Genomic DNA, 17,860 nt, shown 5'->3' with positions numbered 1-17,860 from the left:
ATATTTATATATATATATATATATATATATATATATATATATATATACACATATATATATTTAGTAAAAAATAATTAAATTTCTGTATTATTCTGAATATAATATTGGGTAAATGCAACATGATTACTGCAGAATATGTAAAATACATCTTAGATTTTTTTTTATTATATTTTCTGAATATTGAGTAAACATTACAAATGTTATGATTTTTCATTTATATATTTATTCATTGTCACTTTTATTGCTTTTGAATTCTATGGGGATTTGTGGTGCAGATATCAACTGTTGACATATGACTAATATCTAGCTATTCAAATCATTGCTGTTAATTATTCCTTTCGCTATGATATCTGTATTATGGTCTGTATCATAAGATACTGATACTTCTATTCTAATACTTACAAGTAACAATTTATATTATATATATATATATATATATATATATATATATATATATATATATATATATATATATATATATACACGGGGGGGGGGGGGGGGGGGGGGGGGGTGAAGCACGGATGTCAGATTGCAAAAAACCTGCTTAAATCACTAACATGATGCAAACAAGAGAGACAGAGAGACAAGGTTCATTTAAAAATGATAAAGATTTATCATGGTGAACTTTATACTGACACACTTTATTTGTATAAAATGTACCAATTCACACTTTTTTTCCAATGCAAACAAAATGAACTTTTGAAAACTGAACATATAAATACAAAAAAACTGCAAAAAGATTCAAGTACACTGAATCAAAGTTCAAGAAGATAACTAACCAGTCACTTTGCACTGTTTTTATTATCTTACAAATTTTCTTCAACAGGCAAAGTAGACAAGAAACACTGCGAACTGACATCATGCCAAACCTACAAAAGCTTCTAAATAGACTTTATATCTCTTTTAATTAGAGAGCTTGACCACAGGCAGAATCCTTAGAGAAGAAATGCTGCACAGACTGCAGAAGAATGGAAAGAACTTCTCAGTGTATCTGGTTGTGAATGTGTGATAGTGTGTTTCGCTGAGGATCTGAAAACGAAATCTGTCCTTCATCTAAATCGAGATTCACTCTCACTTGCTTTGGTTTCTCACACCAAATGAGAGAGATGCATGACTCCTGAGGAGCCTTCAAACTGAGTGTGTTGCTGTCATAGCCGATGCACCAGACCTCACTGGGCAAGCTGTTGGTTCCTTTTCTCTTGGCAGACTCTGTAGTGACACCCAGCATCCAGAAAGTGCTGTCTCCCACATCTACATCCCATATGTGTGTCCCTGAGGAATAGCCCACAGAGCCCAGAACACAGGGACACCTATCAAACCTCTCCGGGTTATCAGGAAGCTGCACTCCAACTATGTCTTCCTCTTCATGCTCATCTCGGTCCCTCACACATGTCAGATCTTCAGACAGTATAAGCTGAGAATTAGCGGTGTTTGGGTCGAGCACCACAGGAGCTAAAAACACAGAATATTGCTAAGATGTTGCATTATAAATGTAATCAATCAATGTTGCTTAGAAATGAGTATTTTAATAAAACTGCTTCACTGATTATTAATGTTTGAAAAAATGTAAAATTATAATCATGTGGTCCAAAAGTGGTTAGTGTCAATAAGTAGTTTAGGTTGTAAAATGTCAGGTTAGACTCCCCGCATACTATTTATTAATTATTAATATGAATTCAGCAAAAAATTGTTTTTACCTTGAAAATGTATTTAAAGCAATAGTTCGCCCCAAAAATGAAAATGTGTTTTAAATTTACTCACCCTAAGGCCATCCAAGATATAAACAAGTTTGTTTTTTCATTGGAACAGATTTGGAGAAATGTAGCATTACAACACCATTGCATGCACCAATGCATTATCTTTTTTTTGGTAGTATTATATCTAGATATTATATCTTTTAGTAGCTCTCTCTGGAGAGCCAGGTGGTTACACATTAAGTTTCTTATTCAAACAGTTTCTAACATGCTCCTCAGCCTGGGCAATCTGCATAGCTGGGGAATGGCAGACACACCAGTGTGCCAACTGTGCCAAAGGAGGGGCACCTTTGAGCACATCCTCAATTGCTGTTTGAAGGCATTTGGGGAAGGGGGGTATCGCTTAAGCCATGACCAACTTCTAAGGTTCTTTGGGGGACACGATCAGCAAAGCATTCCAAGATAGCAAGAAGCAGCATGCCTCCAAACAATACATCTCCTTCATCAGAGCTGGGGAGAAAAACTGGACCGGTCTAGCTCTGTGGGAGGGCTTCTTACCACTACACAGGACTGGCAGCTCCAGGTCGACCTAGGAAGGCAGCTCAAGTTCCCAGAAAACATCACAACCACACTTCTCCGCCAGTACATGGTGTTAACAAGGGAGGCATCAAAACAAGTGATCATGCTAGAACTGTTTTATCAGCTGTTTGAACTCTCATTCTGACGGCAATTATTCACTGCAGAAGATCTATTGATGAGCAAGAGATCTAATGCTACATTTCTCCAAATCTGTTCCTCTTGCATGGCCTGAGGGCAAATTAAAATTTTTGGGTGAACTACTCTATTAAAATAGAAAGTGATTTTTAAAAATAATGATTAAGATCCACATGTATTCAATATGTAAAGAAAAATGTCATTATGTTTTATGATTACATCACATGACAAATCATAGAATTGAAACTTTTCCTGAAAATTATAAAAAAGTTTTACAAAACCATGTAACCAACATGAATACAAAGAGTAAATTTCTAAGAACTTGATGTGTTTTAAATTAAACTTTTCCTTTTTTTAATTTTTTTTTATAATGAACACTCTTACAGCCAGTTCACACCAAGAAAGATTACTATAAAATAACTGTAACAATAACTATATTAGCATCCACAAAAATGCACGATATTTTTCTGTTTATTTTAAGCATGTGCTGCAGTTATGCTGTCTGCCACTTTAAATGCTCAAGTTCTTTAGAGTCTGGTGGATTGTGATTGGCCGTTAGTTAGTTTAGTCAGCTAAAATCATTCAAAGTGATCCCAAAGATATTGTTCCTCTGTGCAGTAACTGTTACAGCCATGGTGTGGACTTCCCTATTCTCACAGAATTATCCTTGTGAACGGCCCTTTATCATCACAGACCGTAGGATGAAGCAAATAATTGCTTGTCAGCTTCACTAGAGAAAACCTTTATATTGTGCATGAAAATGTGTCTGAATATTTTATAAATCAACTCACTGTAACTGATAGACTCTCTTATTTTCGACCACACTTTGAACTTCAAATTGCCCAGGTATTGTGCGGTATTAATAAGCCCTCCTCGAACTGTTTCTGTTTCTTGGTTCATATTCTGGACTCTGGAAGTACATTCAGAGGTCAACACTGCTGCTTAAAGGGATACTCCCCCCCAAAATGAAAATTTTGTCATTAATCACTTACATCCATGTCGCTCCAAACCTGTAAAAGCTTAGCTCGTCTTCGGAACACAATTTATGATATTTTGAATGAAAAGCGGGAGGCTTGTGACTGTCCCATTGACTGCCAAGTAAATTACACTGTCAAGGTCCAGAAAAGTATGAAAGACATTGTCAGAAAAGTCCATCTGCCATCAGTTGTACAACTGTAACATTATTAAGCAACGAGAATACTTTTTGTACGCGAAGAAAACAAAAATAAAGACTTTCTTCAACAATTTGTCTCCTCTGTGTCTCTCCACATCACCGTAGCGACATTTTGGAGAATATCCACTGGATGCAAGCAGCTTACGCTCTTTTGTGTCAGCCGCGCTGCACGGATGCGCTGTTTTCGTTCAAATCAAAGCATAAATACACGTAGAAAATGCATATCCTTGTGGTGTTGTTTGTAAGGAGGGGCGTACGGTTGTTGTGTTTTGTTTATATTTTAAAAAATGGCGCTATGGTGATGCCAAGAGACAGAGGAGACAAATTGTTGAATAAAGTCGTTATTTTTGTTTTCTTCACGTACAAAAAGTATTTTTGTCACTTCATAACGTTACGGTTGAACCACTGATGGCAAATGGACTATTCTGATGATGTCTTTCATGGGACAGTCTCAAGCCTACGGGTTTTCATCAAAAATATCTTAAATTGTGTTCTGAAGACGAACTAAGCTTTTATGGGTTTGGAACGACATGGGGTAAGTGATTAATGAAAAAATTTTCATTTTGCGATGGAGTAACCCTTTATTGACAAAATTTTCATTTTGGGGTAGAGAGACCCTTTAACTTCAATACAGAGGGAAAAAAGAGGAAAGGGAGTAAACCTGCTTACCTCTCCAACATGTCCTTGAAGCTCTATTGAAAATTGTAGGAAATATAAAAAGTTAATGAAGACCGAACAGCATACACTAAATTATTTAGTTGATTTTAGAAAAAAATTACCAGTTTTATAATTGGAATATGTAGATTGTTTTTTATATTTTTACTACTTTTCACAGGTTTTTGTTTTGCTGTAGGTTACTGATTAAAATTATACAGAATTTAAAAGAGAGCAAGATAGAGGAGAAGAAAAAAAATAAATGGCTAACCTGAAGAAACTGGACGTCCCCACTATGCAATTTATCTCTCAGTTCTTTGATAGTTTTTGGCAGAGATAATAATTCTTCATTAATCTTCACAATTTTGTTTTTCATGAGCTGTGTTTTCTGGTTCTTTTCCTTCCTCAGGGCAGCAAGCATGGCTTTTTCTTCATCATATAAAAGCTGGTGAAGATGCTTAAAGTCCTTTGATGGAGTTCTCTGTGTGACTGGCCTGGTGCTGAAAACCAAATACACATACAAAAATGTTAGCCTTTATAATGTCATAGAATTCTCATGAATAATAAAAATAAAAATAACTCAGAAATCAAACTCATCCTCCTTAGCCTACACATATGTGCTCAGCTTGGTGACTGCATTCAAATTTGGCATGTTCTAGAATCTTCTTTTTTCTAGTCAATAGATCCAGTTCACTGCGAAAAACTCTCTAAAATTAAGACAGCATGAGTGCGTTAGAATATTAAATGTGCCAAAATTGAAGGCCACTAAACACCATCAGGACCTACCTTACATTCCTCCGATATCTCACTGACAGGACGGCACGCGTGATTTCTGTGTTGGTGCGACTCTCTGCAAACCACACACATAAGGTCTTCATCATGCAGACAGAACAGACTCAGTCTCTCCCGGTGAGTCTCGCACAGCTCCTCTAAAGTGCCCCGGTAATTCAGGAAAGCGAGACTCAAGTTTTTCAGAGCCAAGTTTACCGGAGGGTTCTTGGTGGATCTTTGTCGGCACAGCGGACATTCTCTTGAACCTTTGGTCGTCCAGTATTGTTGGATACAGTCTCTACACACACTGTGGCCACACCGAAGCAACACGGGATCACTGAAAATGTCACAGCAAACAGGACACGTAAAGTCCTCTTCAGTAAAGGGACGTTTCGACGCCATTTCTACCTGTTCAATCAGCCACTGTCTAGCTCAAAGCGCTTGCGCTAGCAAGTTAAGTTGATTCGTTATAAACACACAAAATCACCTACAATTTGGAACTAACTTTCGCTTTCGTTTCCTTCAGCACTGTACACTTTCATTTTAATTTAGTAGGCTACTGATGTCCGCTTTGATAGTTTGGCGCGTGTCAGTTAACGTTACTTGACATGGCCACCAGTGACATTATATAACCACGCAATACGTTCTAAGAGAACGTTGGAGATTTATTTTTATTTTAGATAGATAGATAGATAGATAGATAGATAGATAGATAGATAGATAGATAGATAGATAGATAGATAGAAATTTCTGACTCACTTTGGTCATTTCAAATGTAGAATAATGCTACAATTCAAACACACACACACACACACACACACACACACACACACATAAGGAATAGTTTCAAATTCCATTTTAATTTCAGAAGTGTAAACTAAAAATAGACAGGGCTGCACATCATAATATATCAATTATGAACTGAAACATTGAACATGTCCTTCCAGAGGAGAAAATATGACATATGATGTGGTTCGTTATGACTAAGATTATTTTAAAACAGTTCTTGTATTATCAGTCCATATTTATTGAAATACACTGATTGGGCATTGATTGAGGTAAAAATCTATATGAATCCAGGTAAAAAGATGTTTGTAACATGCTTTGAATACAACATGTAACAGTCTGGAAAAAAAAAAAAAAAAAAAAGATTTCCCAACAGATTAAATAAATGTGCCTATGTCATTTAACATTATTGGTGATGTATCGATGCATTTAGAGTGCTCAAAGACAAAATATTGTTCCCTTTAGTTTGTAAAAGAAATATTCTCTGACAAAGCCTGACAAATAAGTATTTTAACTTTATATACAAAACAACCTGAACCTCAGGTTTTACACATTTTGGAGCCAGTGTACACACAAATTATCAACTCAAAAATGTCCCATTATTGCACATGTAATTTATATCTGCTCATAACCCCCCATCCCCATCTTTGTACTTAGTGAGCAATTCTTTTACAAGCTTCAACATGTAATCAGTACAATCATTGACAAGGCATGTGAAATGAGACAATGCTATGGAACTACATTTGTGGGCTGATGATGCAACAGACCAGCTTTGTAAGAATAAAGATTCTAGTCAGATCGCAGAATTTACCACTACACCATCAATATCAATTTTATGACAATACATAAAGTATACTTGTAGGTGACATTGATTATTTGCATACAGTATGTGACTTTCTATGTGTTATTTTTAAACATTCTGTTAAAAATGGCCATATACACACTGCAAAGTTTTGAGAGTGAAAACCATATACAACTGTGGGTGTGAATCTCCTAAATTATTGTTCTGTGTGTGTAAATAAAACAGGAGTCACTCCTGAATCTGCCACAGTAATAATCATAATAATAAAGTAACAATCTCTCGGCTGTAAGCATGCAATATGGAACAGTTTAACCTGTTTGGTGTTTGATATTTAAATATGAAATGAAAGAAATATCGGAAATGTCTTAAAAGAGGAGTGAATCCATATTTAGCTGTAGTGTGTATGTGGCCAATGTGAAGCGCATTGTGGAATGATCCAGATCTTGTGCTGAGCTGGTGATGAGAAGATATGATCTTAAGTTCCATTGGTAGTTTTAAACAATATATTGTCAAAAATGGTCACTGTGCTTCAGTGTAACTCAATGGAGTTGATCAGAGGGTGAGATCTTGATCTTTGGGATTGTATTGATCAGCCTGTAGTCTTGTACTGGCACGTGGCTCTTTGGATCCTGTGGATATTGCAGCTCTATCAGAGTACAACGTCCAGAGTTCTCACTCTTCCGTCATTTTAAATAAAGCTTTAGAAATGTTTTGAGTGGTACTGTGGGCCAGCTCACAGATTGCAGTCCAGTGTGAGAGCTGTAGTTTATTTACAGGCTTGGATCTGTAGTCTTCTACAAAGATACCGAAACCTTTGGACACAGCCCCTCCACTCTCTTCATGGTGATTCATCCCATGACCTCTTTTTTCATAATTGTCATCTGTTCTGCTCTCAGGCGTCTGTGGATTTTTCTGCGGTCAACTGCTCGCGGTCTGACACATCATCGTCTTTGGGTGGCCGCGCCCGATCAAAGAAGCCACACTGAAGAAGGAGAGCAGGTGGGATGAGGTGGGTGAGGAAAAGAAAAAAGACAAAGAACAGATGATGAGGATATGATCCCTGGGATAACAGACATTATTCATTTCTTTCCAATGTTTTGTCTTCTAAAACACTTGCACAGATGTGCTCTCAGAGGCTGAAAACAATGGCCCATTTAAGACCTGAGATTTACTCAGTGGACTGCAATCAGATCTGTTTATGTATGTGCTGATTAAGCAGATATAATTTCCTTTAAAATTAAAAATATTTTGTGATAAGCAGCAGGGCAGTAATCATAACAAGCACTTCTTCTGGCTTCTATATGAGCAGCTGACATAAATGAATGCAACTTTACAGCACCTAATTATTATATATGCAGTTTTTATGATTTCATAATATATGCATATATATTTTATATCCTAATACTATCATTAATCATCATAACTCATAACACACACACATACACAATCAAATTTAAACCTGGAAATACATCGTAAATAATAAAAAAAAACACAAAAAAATCAATTATGATATAAAATTGAATAATAAATAAAAATGAACATTTCTATTTACATTTTCACTGATAATATAACTGTATTAAATTGCATTAAATGTAAATAAATGTGCATATATAAAATTAAATCTCAGATATATAACTTACATTTATGAATAAAATATAAATTATATATAAATTGTATAAAAATAATTTCAAAAAAGTATTTTACATTTCAAATACGTATTTTAAATACGTGTATCTGAAATACTGTCCATCCCTGTATATATATACACACACACACACACACACACACACACACACACACACACACACACACACACACACACACACACACACACACACATCTTATACAATACAATTTATATATTAATTCAAAATGTTGATGCTGATAAAAAAAGTTCATTAACACTTCGTCAACAACCAATTTCACCACAAGAGGGGGCTATTACATTGTATTCTCAGAGGAACATATTCATGTTTTCCTCACTTTTCTAATCCATTTTATGTGACACTATCTATAAAACATATAATGGCCTGTGTTAAACTAAAATGTAAAGTCACAGCTGCTCTAAAAGCCCCCTCGCATCTGATTGATATTTTCCTCTTGTGCACCCACGCACACTCGTCACTCATCAGTGTGTTTGTACATGTTAGCCAATTAGGTCAGGTCTCCTCCATAGGGACCCAATCAAGAGCCTGAGAACAGCCCTGCAGACAAAACACTGATAACATCACAAATGGCTCATTAATGCCCAACTGCAACAGCATTCTCTATCTCTCTCCCCTTTATCTGTTAATCTGATTTGCCCATTTTCATCAAGTTTTTCTGTGTTCCCCATACCTCTTTTTCACTTCACTTCCTCCAACCCTCTTTTCTACTTCCTCCACCATCTCCTTCTCTCACTCTATCTCTAACAGCCATCTCTTTCTCTACCCCCCGTAGTTCCTTTGTTTTCTTATTTCACTGAAGCACAGACAGAAAGATTTTGCTGTTCTTGAAGACTAATGGCAACATACACACGAAACACTCTGAGAGCATGTATTTCCTCTTTTCAGTTTCAGTCAGACTAAAGCATTCATTTGTATGTCAGAAAAACAAGAATAACAGACCTAGATTATGTTACTGTAGCTTGGCTTCGTCCAACATGTACACGCAATAATCATAATACAATAGACCTCTGCGTTGTGTGCTTGCTATGAAACACAAAGCTTGTTTATTATCAGTTTTGGTGATTACTGTATTCACAACAGCATCATGTTTAGAGCCGATGGAGGTCAGTCGGAGACTGTGTGTTTGTGTGTGTTAGATCAACCTACCTTCCACATTGCTAGGCTAAGCATAGCCAGCACCAGCAGTCCCAGCAGTATAGCCAGAATTATTACCCACAGGGGAATGGCAAAAGAAACATCAGGAATGGCCCACACCACAAATGTGCCAATTTAAAAACACAAGCGCACAAAAACACAGAGGCCATTAATTTTTTACTAGCACTAATGTAGCTATGATATTAGCATGCATAAATCTGTTTGATAGCTTACTTTCCCTTATCACCTTTTATCTCAGTCTTGTTTTACAGGTTTAAATTTAACAGAAGCTCCTTCAGAAAGCTATGTTTATTGTTATTATTTCATTTCCTTCCTTCTCTGTCAGTTTTATATAGTACACACACACACACACACACACACACAGAGAGGAAAGTGTGGGTATTATGTTTTGCTTATAGCACTTAGAAGCCCTAATGTTGGTAATACATAAAGAGCCTTATAAAAAAGTACTGTGGTGGTAACAGCACATGGTATCATCTGGTACTCCAGTACCATGGTACATCTAAAATACCACGAACGTACTATGCTAATTATTTGATTCATTGAATATAATGAATAGAAAGTTCAAAAGAACATCATTTATTTAAAATAAAAATCTTTTGTAAGAGTATAAATGTCTTTACTGTCACTTTTTATCAATTTAATGTGTACTTGCTGAATGAAAAAAAAAAAAAAAATATATATATATATATATATATATATATATATATATATATATTTCCAGGTTTTGCTCCTGATGATTTTCTATAAACTTCCATGCTTCAAACTACTCCATAATTTCCCTTTACCTTCCTTATCGAAGCTAAACAGACTGAACTAAGCAGTGTTTAGTCTATCTTAAAACTCAGTTGAGAATATTTTTTTCTCTCCTTCTAATCCACGTTCTCCTTTTCCTCTGTTGTTTTCCACTTTCCTCAGTCTGCACCAATACAAACACACTAGATTACTCACTGATTTGCTCTGGTGTGGGAGTGAATCAGCTTTGATCCGATAAGGCATGGACATCACTTGAAAGGACACTGTGGAGTTTAGCGTGTAGTGGTCATTCCGTCTCTGCCAGAGGAAAGCAATGGATTAGCGTAAATACCACACACATGGAAACTTCTTGGAGCGAGCGGGATAAAGACTGGTCCCTCGCAGAAGAGGAAAATGTCAGATTAACATTAACAGAACGCACATGAGGAGTGTTTGACAGGGCGCTGAGTTTTAATGGCTTCAGCATGGATGAGGCTTAGCGAGAAGCAGTGGTCAAAAGAGCAGCAAAACAAAAACTGAAAGTACTTCCTGAACACTAGGATCACTCACACACACACACACACACACACACACACACACACACACACACACACACACACACACACACACACACACACACACACACGCAGACACACAGCACTACTGTCCTGTAGACACACCAATGTACGTGCTCCCATACATGTGTCTGGTTTCTTTGGACTATTCTGTGTACATGAGATGAAAGGTATTTCTTCTTATGATGTCAGGGTTTATGATGTCATGTGACTGAGGTGTCTCAAATGTATAACTAGACTGGTGATGTCATCTTATAACATGTCATGATGTCATGTTATAACAGTTTTTGTCCAAACAATGAAAGTCAGTTGGGTCCAAAAGAACATTGGACCCCATTGAATTTCATTCTATTGACTGAAACTTCAAAACATATTTTTTTGTGTTCCAGAGAAGGAAGAGTGGTGTCTCTTTAAGACACTTCACTACACTTCACTGTCTGCACTCCCACTGGTAGTTGACAAATTATGTCGCTGTGCATTTGCATAAAGCTGAATCTCATGATGCCTCAAATAGCCAACTCTCATTGAAGTGAATCACTGCTGGTCAAAGTCACAGTCAGTGTAAACGCAGCTTAATAAGAGCCTTTGATCATACAGTGATTTAAGAAGTGAAAATCACCAGCTGGACTTTACAGGGATACTGTGAAGATAACATCTAAAACACTGTGACAGTTTGTGAATGTTTATACACTACAGTAGATTCCATTCTGCATCGTTCTCTGTAATTACATAGACTGTATCCAGCAGATGTTGTACTTTGGATGCTGGTTTTCCCAGCAGATTTCCTAAATGGACAGTTCACCCAAAATTGAGAATTCTGTCATCATTTATTCACACTCATGTTCTTCCAAACTGTATGACTTTCTTTCTTTGGAATAGAAAATTAATTTAGATAAAACCAGATAAAAAAAAACAGGGCATTAATACCTATAAGCGCCAGCGGGTCAAATTTACCCGCTATATAATGCATGTATTTTCTATATTTATAGAAAAACACCTTTTTATGTTTATAGCAACGCCTTTCACTCACTGATTTAACGGTTATCAATTTTATAAATTAAGTCAAAATGACTGAAAAAAGGCGTTTTATGGAAGGTAGGTATTAGAAACACTAAATGCCATGAGTGATGGAGATTCTGATGCGTCCTGGGCCGGCTCAGCATCTGACGGCTCATCTGACAGAGATCCAGATATCATATTTATATGTTTTGGCCTAACGTTAATCTAATTAGTCAATCTTTGGTTTAACTATTTAATTTTTGTCTTTCCATATCATTTATTGTTCACTACTGTGTTGCTATTCTAGTCTGGCCGTTTGCTGAATAAAAAAAAAAAAAAAAATATAATCTGACCTATATGATGTCATGAATACACCTTTAACATTTTTTGATTACCCAAAGTTTAATGGTGTTGTTTCTCTTATTCAAATTATAAATTATATAACTTAACAAATTCATAAATATTTAGGTGAAGCTGTGCACTTGAATTTGTCATTGCATCATCCTATGCAGTGTGGTGAATTATTATTGCTCATTATTGTCTATAGGATATTTTAGTAATTTAAATAGCATGGGTTATCTTAATATATTGATTAATGACATTGTATAATAATATTATACCACCAAAATATTTAGGCTACTACCTTATATTTTCCATTGTCAGTGCAAGTCGTGCCCAGAGTTTAGAGAGTTTGACTCCTAACCCTAAGGTTGTGGGTTCGAGTCTCGGGCCGGCAATACCATGACTGAGTTGCCCTTGAGCAAGGCACCGAACCCCCAACTGCTCCCTGGGCGCCGCAGCATAAATGGCTGCCCACTGCTCCGGGTGTGTGTTCACAGTGGGCAGGGCTCCAAACTGCGACTAAAACAGTCGCATTTGCGACCATAAATATTAATTTGCGAGTGACGTTTTTGCTGAGGTCGCCACTGGCGACTACCCGCCGAGAGCACCTCAGGATTTAACCGCTAAAAAAAGTTTTCTCAGGCGCCCCGTCTGTGATCAAACGAACTCGGGCCGAAGGTTAATACACACAACTACACCGAGTGTAGACTTGCCGCGTGTACAACAGCTTTCAGCCGAGATCGGCCCAGAGGGAAAAAGCCGTCTGTCAGCCAGAAGTGTTTTGTAGAGTCGGCGCGGCTCTGGCCCATTATCTTCTCACAGATGCCGAGACTGAACCGACAGAGACGCATTTCAGCCAGAATCAGCCCAAGTGTTATTGCTATTTGGGTATATATTTACATGTTATAACTTAAAAATTTGAATGTAATGCCTTTTTTCCTAATTGATTTGCGATCAGATCTTTTGTTATGTTCACGTATTAAACTGAGACGATGCGCATCAAAGTTTTAGTGGAGAAAGAGAGTTTCAGACAGTCTTCTCTGCCGCACATCAGTGCTGACGCACACAGTCTGATAAACGCAGCTCCGCTGTGCAGCGAGAGAGAAGTGACGGAGACGTAAGAAGGGAAAGTGCAGAAAATACAGCGGCTATTTCGTGCACAACTTGAACAAACTAGAACAGGTAAAGCTGTCAGCTGTGTGAATATTGGCAATATCGTTAACAATTCTCGTTTATAATAACTAATTACTAATATGGCTTCTTCTAAACAAGATCTTGGTCTGTGTTCTTTTAATGCGTGAACTTCATTATTTGAAGTGCAACTGCCGTCCAGTAATCGCAAAAAGCTCTGTGCTTTGTCACTTTTTAATAAAAATTACCAGCTTTAAAATTATTCCGAATTCATAACGAAATTCAAACAATAAATACAGTTTTGGCGCTCCTTAATGGGGCAGGCGCGGTCGCTTTAGCGCCTCAGTTCAAGGGCAAGTGAACCCATTTAATCTTTTCTCTTTACTAATATAGTACATAATGAACATGAATTAACATCGAAAGGTAGAGAGCCTACAGTACAACTTACTGAAATGTCTCGTGTAAAAGCTCATTCAGTGTTTCAAACTGCAGAAAATGTGTAAAGCTTGTAAACACTGCAATGTAATATACGTTTACCTCAGAATAACCATTCAGTGTCAATAAGCTCATCAGTCAACTAAAAAATAAAGGTGGTTAAAAGGTTCTTCACAGAACCATTTTTGGTTCCACAAAGAACCATTCAGTCAAAGGCTCTTTAAAAAGAACCATCTCTTTCTTTATAATCTGGAGAACCTTCTTTCTCCACAAAGAATCTTTTGTGAAACGTAAAGGTTCTTCAGATGTTAAAGGTTCTTTATGAAACCATTTAGACAAAAAAGGTTCTTCTATGTCATCGTGAAGCACCTTTATTTTTAAGAGTGTATGACAACATTTCCAGGATGCACTGAGGAGGAGCCCAAGCTACACTCAGTGACCAAGTGATGCTTATGCTCCATGATACTGGTACAGATTCTGTGTAATGAACAATTCTTTGTGACTGTCTATTTCAAGCTGGAAAAGACATTTAGTTCCCACTTTAAGTGAACCTTAGTTCCCAGGTCATCTACAAGATGGATTAAAATGCTGATAAAGTCAAGAAAAGATGAGACCTAAACACATGACAGTATGATTGAAATGTTAAAATGTAAATAAATAAATAATAAGAATTGTAAAATAAATAAAACACGTTTATTCTGTGGCACCTAAAAAAATTATTTGGCTCCTAAGTTTTTTTCTTATAGGAGCCAATGGCTCCTTACTCAATTTTTTTGTTTGGAGCCCTGGTGGGTGTGTGTGTTCACTGCTGTGTGTGTGCACTTTGGATGGGTTAAATGCAGAGCACGAATTCTGAGTATGGTTTTTTTTTTTTTTTTTTTTTTTTTTTAGCTTAGGCTACTGACCGTTATGGATTAGTGTAGCCTGCAACAACAGGATAAAAAATATAGTTGATTACTAGACAATCATTTCATGACTCTAGACAGTGGCATAATACAGTGAAATAAATTGTTCTTTAGCCATATAAATACAGTTGTAATGTACGTGGGTAAAATTTACCCACTGGTGGTTTTAGGTATACAGCTACCTCTGGCGGTTCTAGTGTTACATAGGTTAACCAACAAGACTTTCTTGTCCCATTAGCAAGAAATGCAAGGATATTTATGTGATTAAAGTACCTGTAAGAAGGTGTGAGCCCAGAGTCGAGATCTGAACTTGATCACTGCACTTTGCCCTCGATCCAAGCGATCCACAACACACTCCACCATCAGGCAGTTGATATTTGAACAGTTCTATCACAAACACACACAATGAGAGAAAAAGTTTTAAAAAGTTTAAAAAGTTAAAAGATATATTTTAGCCTCATATCTCTCTTCCTGTTACATTAAAAATTTGGGATTTAACATCTAAATAAAACCTAGGAAGTTTTATGATTTTGAAAAAACTTTAGCCACAAAATTAAGTTTTTCAATTTAACCTGTTACTTAAATTATTTTTGCTGATAAAACCATTTATAATAATAACAAATGGTATTAAAGTGTTAAATTAGAAAAGTGTAAAATATAAGCATTTTCACATTGCTGTACCCCTGCAGTTGTGCTGTGTGTCTTGAAAGCCTCACTTGATTTTGAGGCATTTGTTGTGGTAACATTTAAAGAGATGAGTGATGGTGTGTATGTATGAAGTATCTATGTCAACTGTTTGTGTATGTGCATAGGACAGTGGTCAGCAACAGGCGTCAATAATATCTGGCCCGCGCCCGCAGTCAGCTTATTTTGATAGCGGCTGGTTCTGAAATAGATCTGTCATGAGAGCAACAGTTACTCACAATCCGAGTATGTGAGACGAGCGGATCGGTTAAAAGTTGGAGCTTCGTGGTTTTCACTTGCTCCAAGAGCGCTCCACCACCACTCCATCACGAGCACAATTCATGCCAACAGCCCATAATATAACTGCATATTTAGCAGGAATTCACATGTTAAACATATTTAGCTAGCTTGATAGAGAAGGATCACTCAAACCAGAAAGAATGTGAAAGCTATGATGACGGCACTGGACATGAGCGGGAAGTTATAGTTCTCAAGTAATTTGTTTGTTCCTTTTATACTGAATATTTTCAGCTGATTTAAACAAGTACTGCAACACTTATTCACACGCAATCGCTCTCTCAATAATGCATTCAAACAAATGTAATCTCACAGTGCTACTTCATCTGTATCCGATTTCGAATGAGCAGAAATCTGTAAGAAATGCATCGATCTGTAGATAAAATAACTGTGTTATTTTCATCACAAATAAAATTTGCACTGCAAAAAGCAGCAATTATACCTTTTAATGTTGACAACCATGTTATTAGCTTGTCAAGTCGTAGGAAAAAAGTTTGCACACTAGTGTTCCAATAAGCCACTTTGAAACTGTAATTTTATTTTTTAATATACGTTATGAACAGAACTGTGATATTTCAAACATACTTAAATACTTTAGATGCAGAGTGAAGGCAGAGCACAGTCTGTCACAGGCAATTCTAGTTGCATTTTTCATCAACTAATTTCTTAAATTATACTTTGGCTATGTTCTGGCCCGGCATCTAGTGGCAAAAATGTTTTTTGGCCTGATGCCAAACTTGCTTGCAGACCCCTGGCACAGGACAAACATATCTCATTGCTTGACTTGTGATGGGCTATGATTATCAAAACCAGCTGGTCCATGCACACACACACTAAACCCCCTAAAGAGACACTGTAAGAGAGCAAGACAAAAGCATAATATAAATGACCTGTTATGAGATTAACAGGTGAACTCAGCCTTTGAGGTCAACACAGGCCCCCAAAACACGTCAAGTTCAACATAAGAGTCCATCTGTCACATAAATGAGGCTGTTCCCACAAGATGTGCAGCCATGCGCTTCAGGTGGTTTGTGTGAGTGTTAGTGGTACTGGTGGGAATGTATGAGTGCTGAATAGTGTAGTGGTGTGTGTACCAGTATCTTGCTGTTGTAACTCTGGGCTGTAGAAACAGATCGTCTATGGCGAGCTGGACCGCTGCTGTTCTTCAGAAAGCCCAGTAATTCTGGAGTGTCCTGAAGAGTGGAGATCTAAGCATGCAGGAGAAGGACAGAGATAGGAGAGGATTCATTAATGTATATTAGATGCAGTGATTACATTTCTATGCAGCATTTCTGTTTCTGTTTTCTAATTTTCTACATTTCTTTTATTTCAATGATCAATTCATTAATAGTTAATAGTTTTAATACTTTTACTTAACAGTAACGTAATGTCATGAATTTTTAAATATAACAGCAATAAAATAATTACACTTGAAATATCATGGCATATAAAAATATCATGTACTGTATATATGTCACAATGAAGAACAAATTAGTACTTACTAAAAATGTCTTATTTCTATTGTTTTTTCTATTTCTATTCTAGCATTTGTCACTGTGTGAATGTGGCAAGAGAGGCAGACACAAAGTTTTCGGCCAAAACTCCAGGCCAAAACGCTCTCTAAAGTTCACAGGAAAAGAGCTCTAATATCAGTCCAGGTGGTTAAAATTCTGAACTCAGCATGAACGCAGATCAGTTACAAGGCACAGAGACTTCATGAGGACGATGTGATGCTTTATAATGACTGCAAATGAAATCTGAACAGCGATAATAAAGTCCAGTCAAGAGAGCAGAGGGGTCAGAATTAATCAAACACTCTCTGATCAAAAACAAGCAGGACTCAGCAGTCATACTTTTACATTTATATGAGGCTCATTAGTAAAAGCACAGAAACCTGAGATTTATAACAGTAAGGAACAGACTAGAGAGAGAGAAAGATGTGACGCAAATGGAGAAAGAAACATATAACTTGCTTTGCATATGAGAAAAGGGGCTCAAACTTCACAGAAGCATTGTTAAAAAAACTGTGGATGCAGACCCTTTTTTCTGGCATCGGATCTCTTTAAAAAGGACATTCTCAAGGAGGAAAAAAAAACTGAGGATAGAGAGAAATGAGTTTGTTTGCATGTGCTACCTCTAACTTCAGCGGGTTTAGGGAGCCATTAACACTGCAGTGAACAGGTCCGTCTGTAATGATCTGAAGGGCATAAAGGAGGTGTTCCTCACGGTACCAACTGGGCCATCCAACCTTCAATACAGTCCTGCTTATAGCACTTGGACCCTTATTATGTAACTAGAGGAAGAGACATACAGAAAGAGGTCAACAACAAAATCGGCATA

The 17,860-nt window shown here is 36.9% G+C and overlaps 2 protein-coding genes across 3 annotated transcripts in view; both read right to left on the bottom strand.

Annotated features, from left to right (window-relative positions):
* Positions 1 to 589: 589 nt before the first annotated feature.
* LOC109110055 (nuclear factor 7, ovary-like) lies at positions 590 to 5,313 on the bottom strand. Its single transcript, XM_019123097.2, has 6 exons — positions 5,023 to 5,313; positions 4,848 to 4,943; positions 4,508 to 4,736; positions 4,252 to 4,274; positions 3,200 to 3,318; positions 590 to 1,452 (listed from the first exon to the last, which is right to left on the bottom strand). Exons 2-6 carry the CDS (start codon positions 4,886 to 4,888, stop codon positions 983 to 985), a joined length of 882 nt encoding a protein of 293 aa, XP_018978642.2. The 5' UTR covers positions 4,889 to 4,943; positions 5,023 to 5,313; the 3' UTR covers positions 590 to 982.
* Positions 5,314 to 5,848: 535 nt separating this feature from the next.
* The window catches only part of LOC109101241 (integrin alpha-8-like), a 72,051-nt gene continuing 60,039 nt past the window's right edge, over positions 5,849 to 17,860 (bottom strand). For both annotated transcript variants that reach the window (XM_042772619.1, XM_042772618.1), the window contains 6 exons: positions 17,655 to 17,813; positions 16,615 to 16,728; positions 14,813 to 14,926; positions 10,369 to 10,470; positions 9,409 to 9,531; positions 5,849 to 7,577 (listed from right to left, as the gene is read on the bottom strand). In XM_042772619.1, coding sequence (XP_042628553.1) covers positions 7,488 to 7,577; positions 9,409 to 9,531; positions 10,369 to 10,470; positions 14,813 to 14,926; positions 16,615 to 16,728; positions 17,655 to 17,813 — 702 coding nt within the window. In that variant the 3' untranslated portion in view covers positions 5,849 to 7,487. The remainder of the gene's footprint in view (positions 7,578 to 9,408; positions 9,532 to 10,368; positions 10,471 to 14,812; positions 14,927 to 16,614; positions 16,729 to 17,654; positions 17,814 to 17,860) is intronic.

The sequence above is a fragment of the Cyprinus carpio genome, chromosome A16 (genome assembly GCF_018340385.1).
Source record: "Cyprinus carpio isolate SPL01 chromosome A16, ASM1834038v1, whole genome shotgun sequence".
Classification (NCBI taxonomy): Eukaryota; Metazoa; Chordata; class Actinopteri; order Cypriniformes; family Cyprinidae; genus Cyprinus; species Cyprinus carpio.
This window is presented reverse-complemented; position numbering and strand designations above follow the sequence as displayed.

Coding starts and splice junctions, on each gene's coding strand:
- LOC109110055 (XM_019123097.2), bottom strand. CDS start 4,888: ATGCCAAATTTGAATGCAGTCACCAAGCTGAGCACATATGT. Junction 3,319..4,251: donor TTCAAGGACATGTTGGAGAG/GTAAGCAGGTTT, acceptor ATGTACTTCCAG/AGTCCAGAATATGAACCAAG. Junction 1,453..3,199: donor AAGAGAGTCTATCAGTTACA/GTGAGTTGATTT, acceptor CTGTGTTTTTAG/CTCCTGTGGTGCTCGACCCA.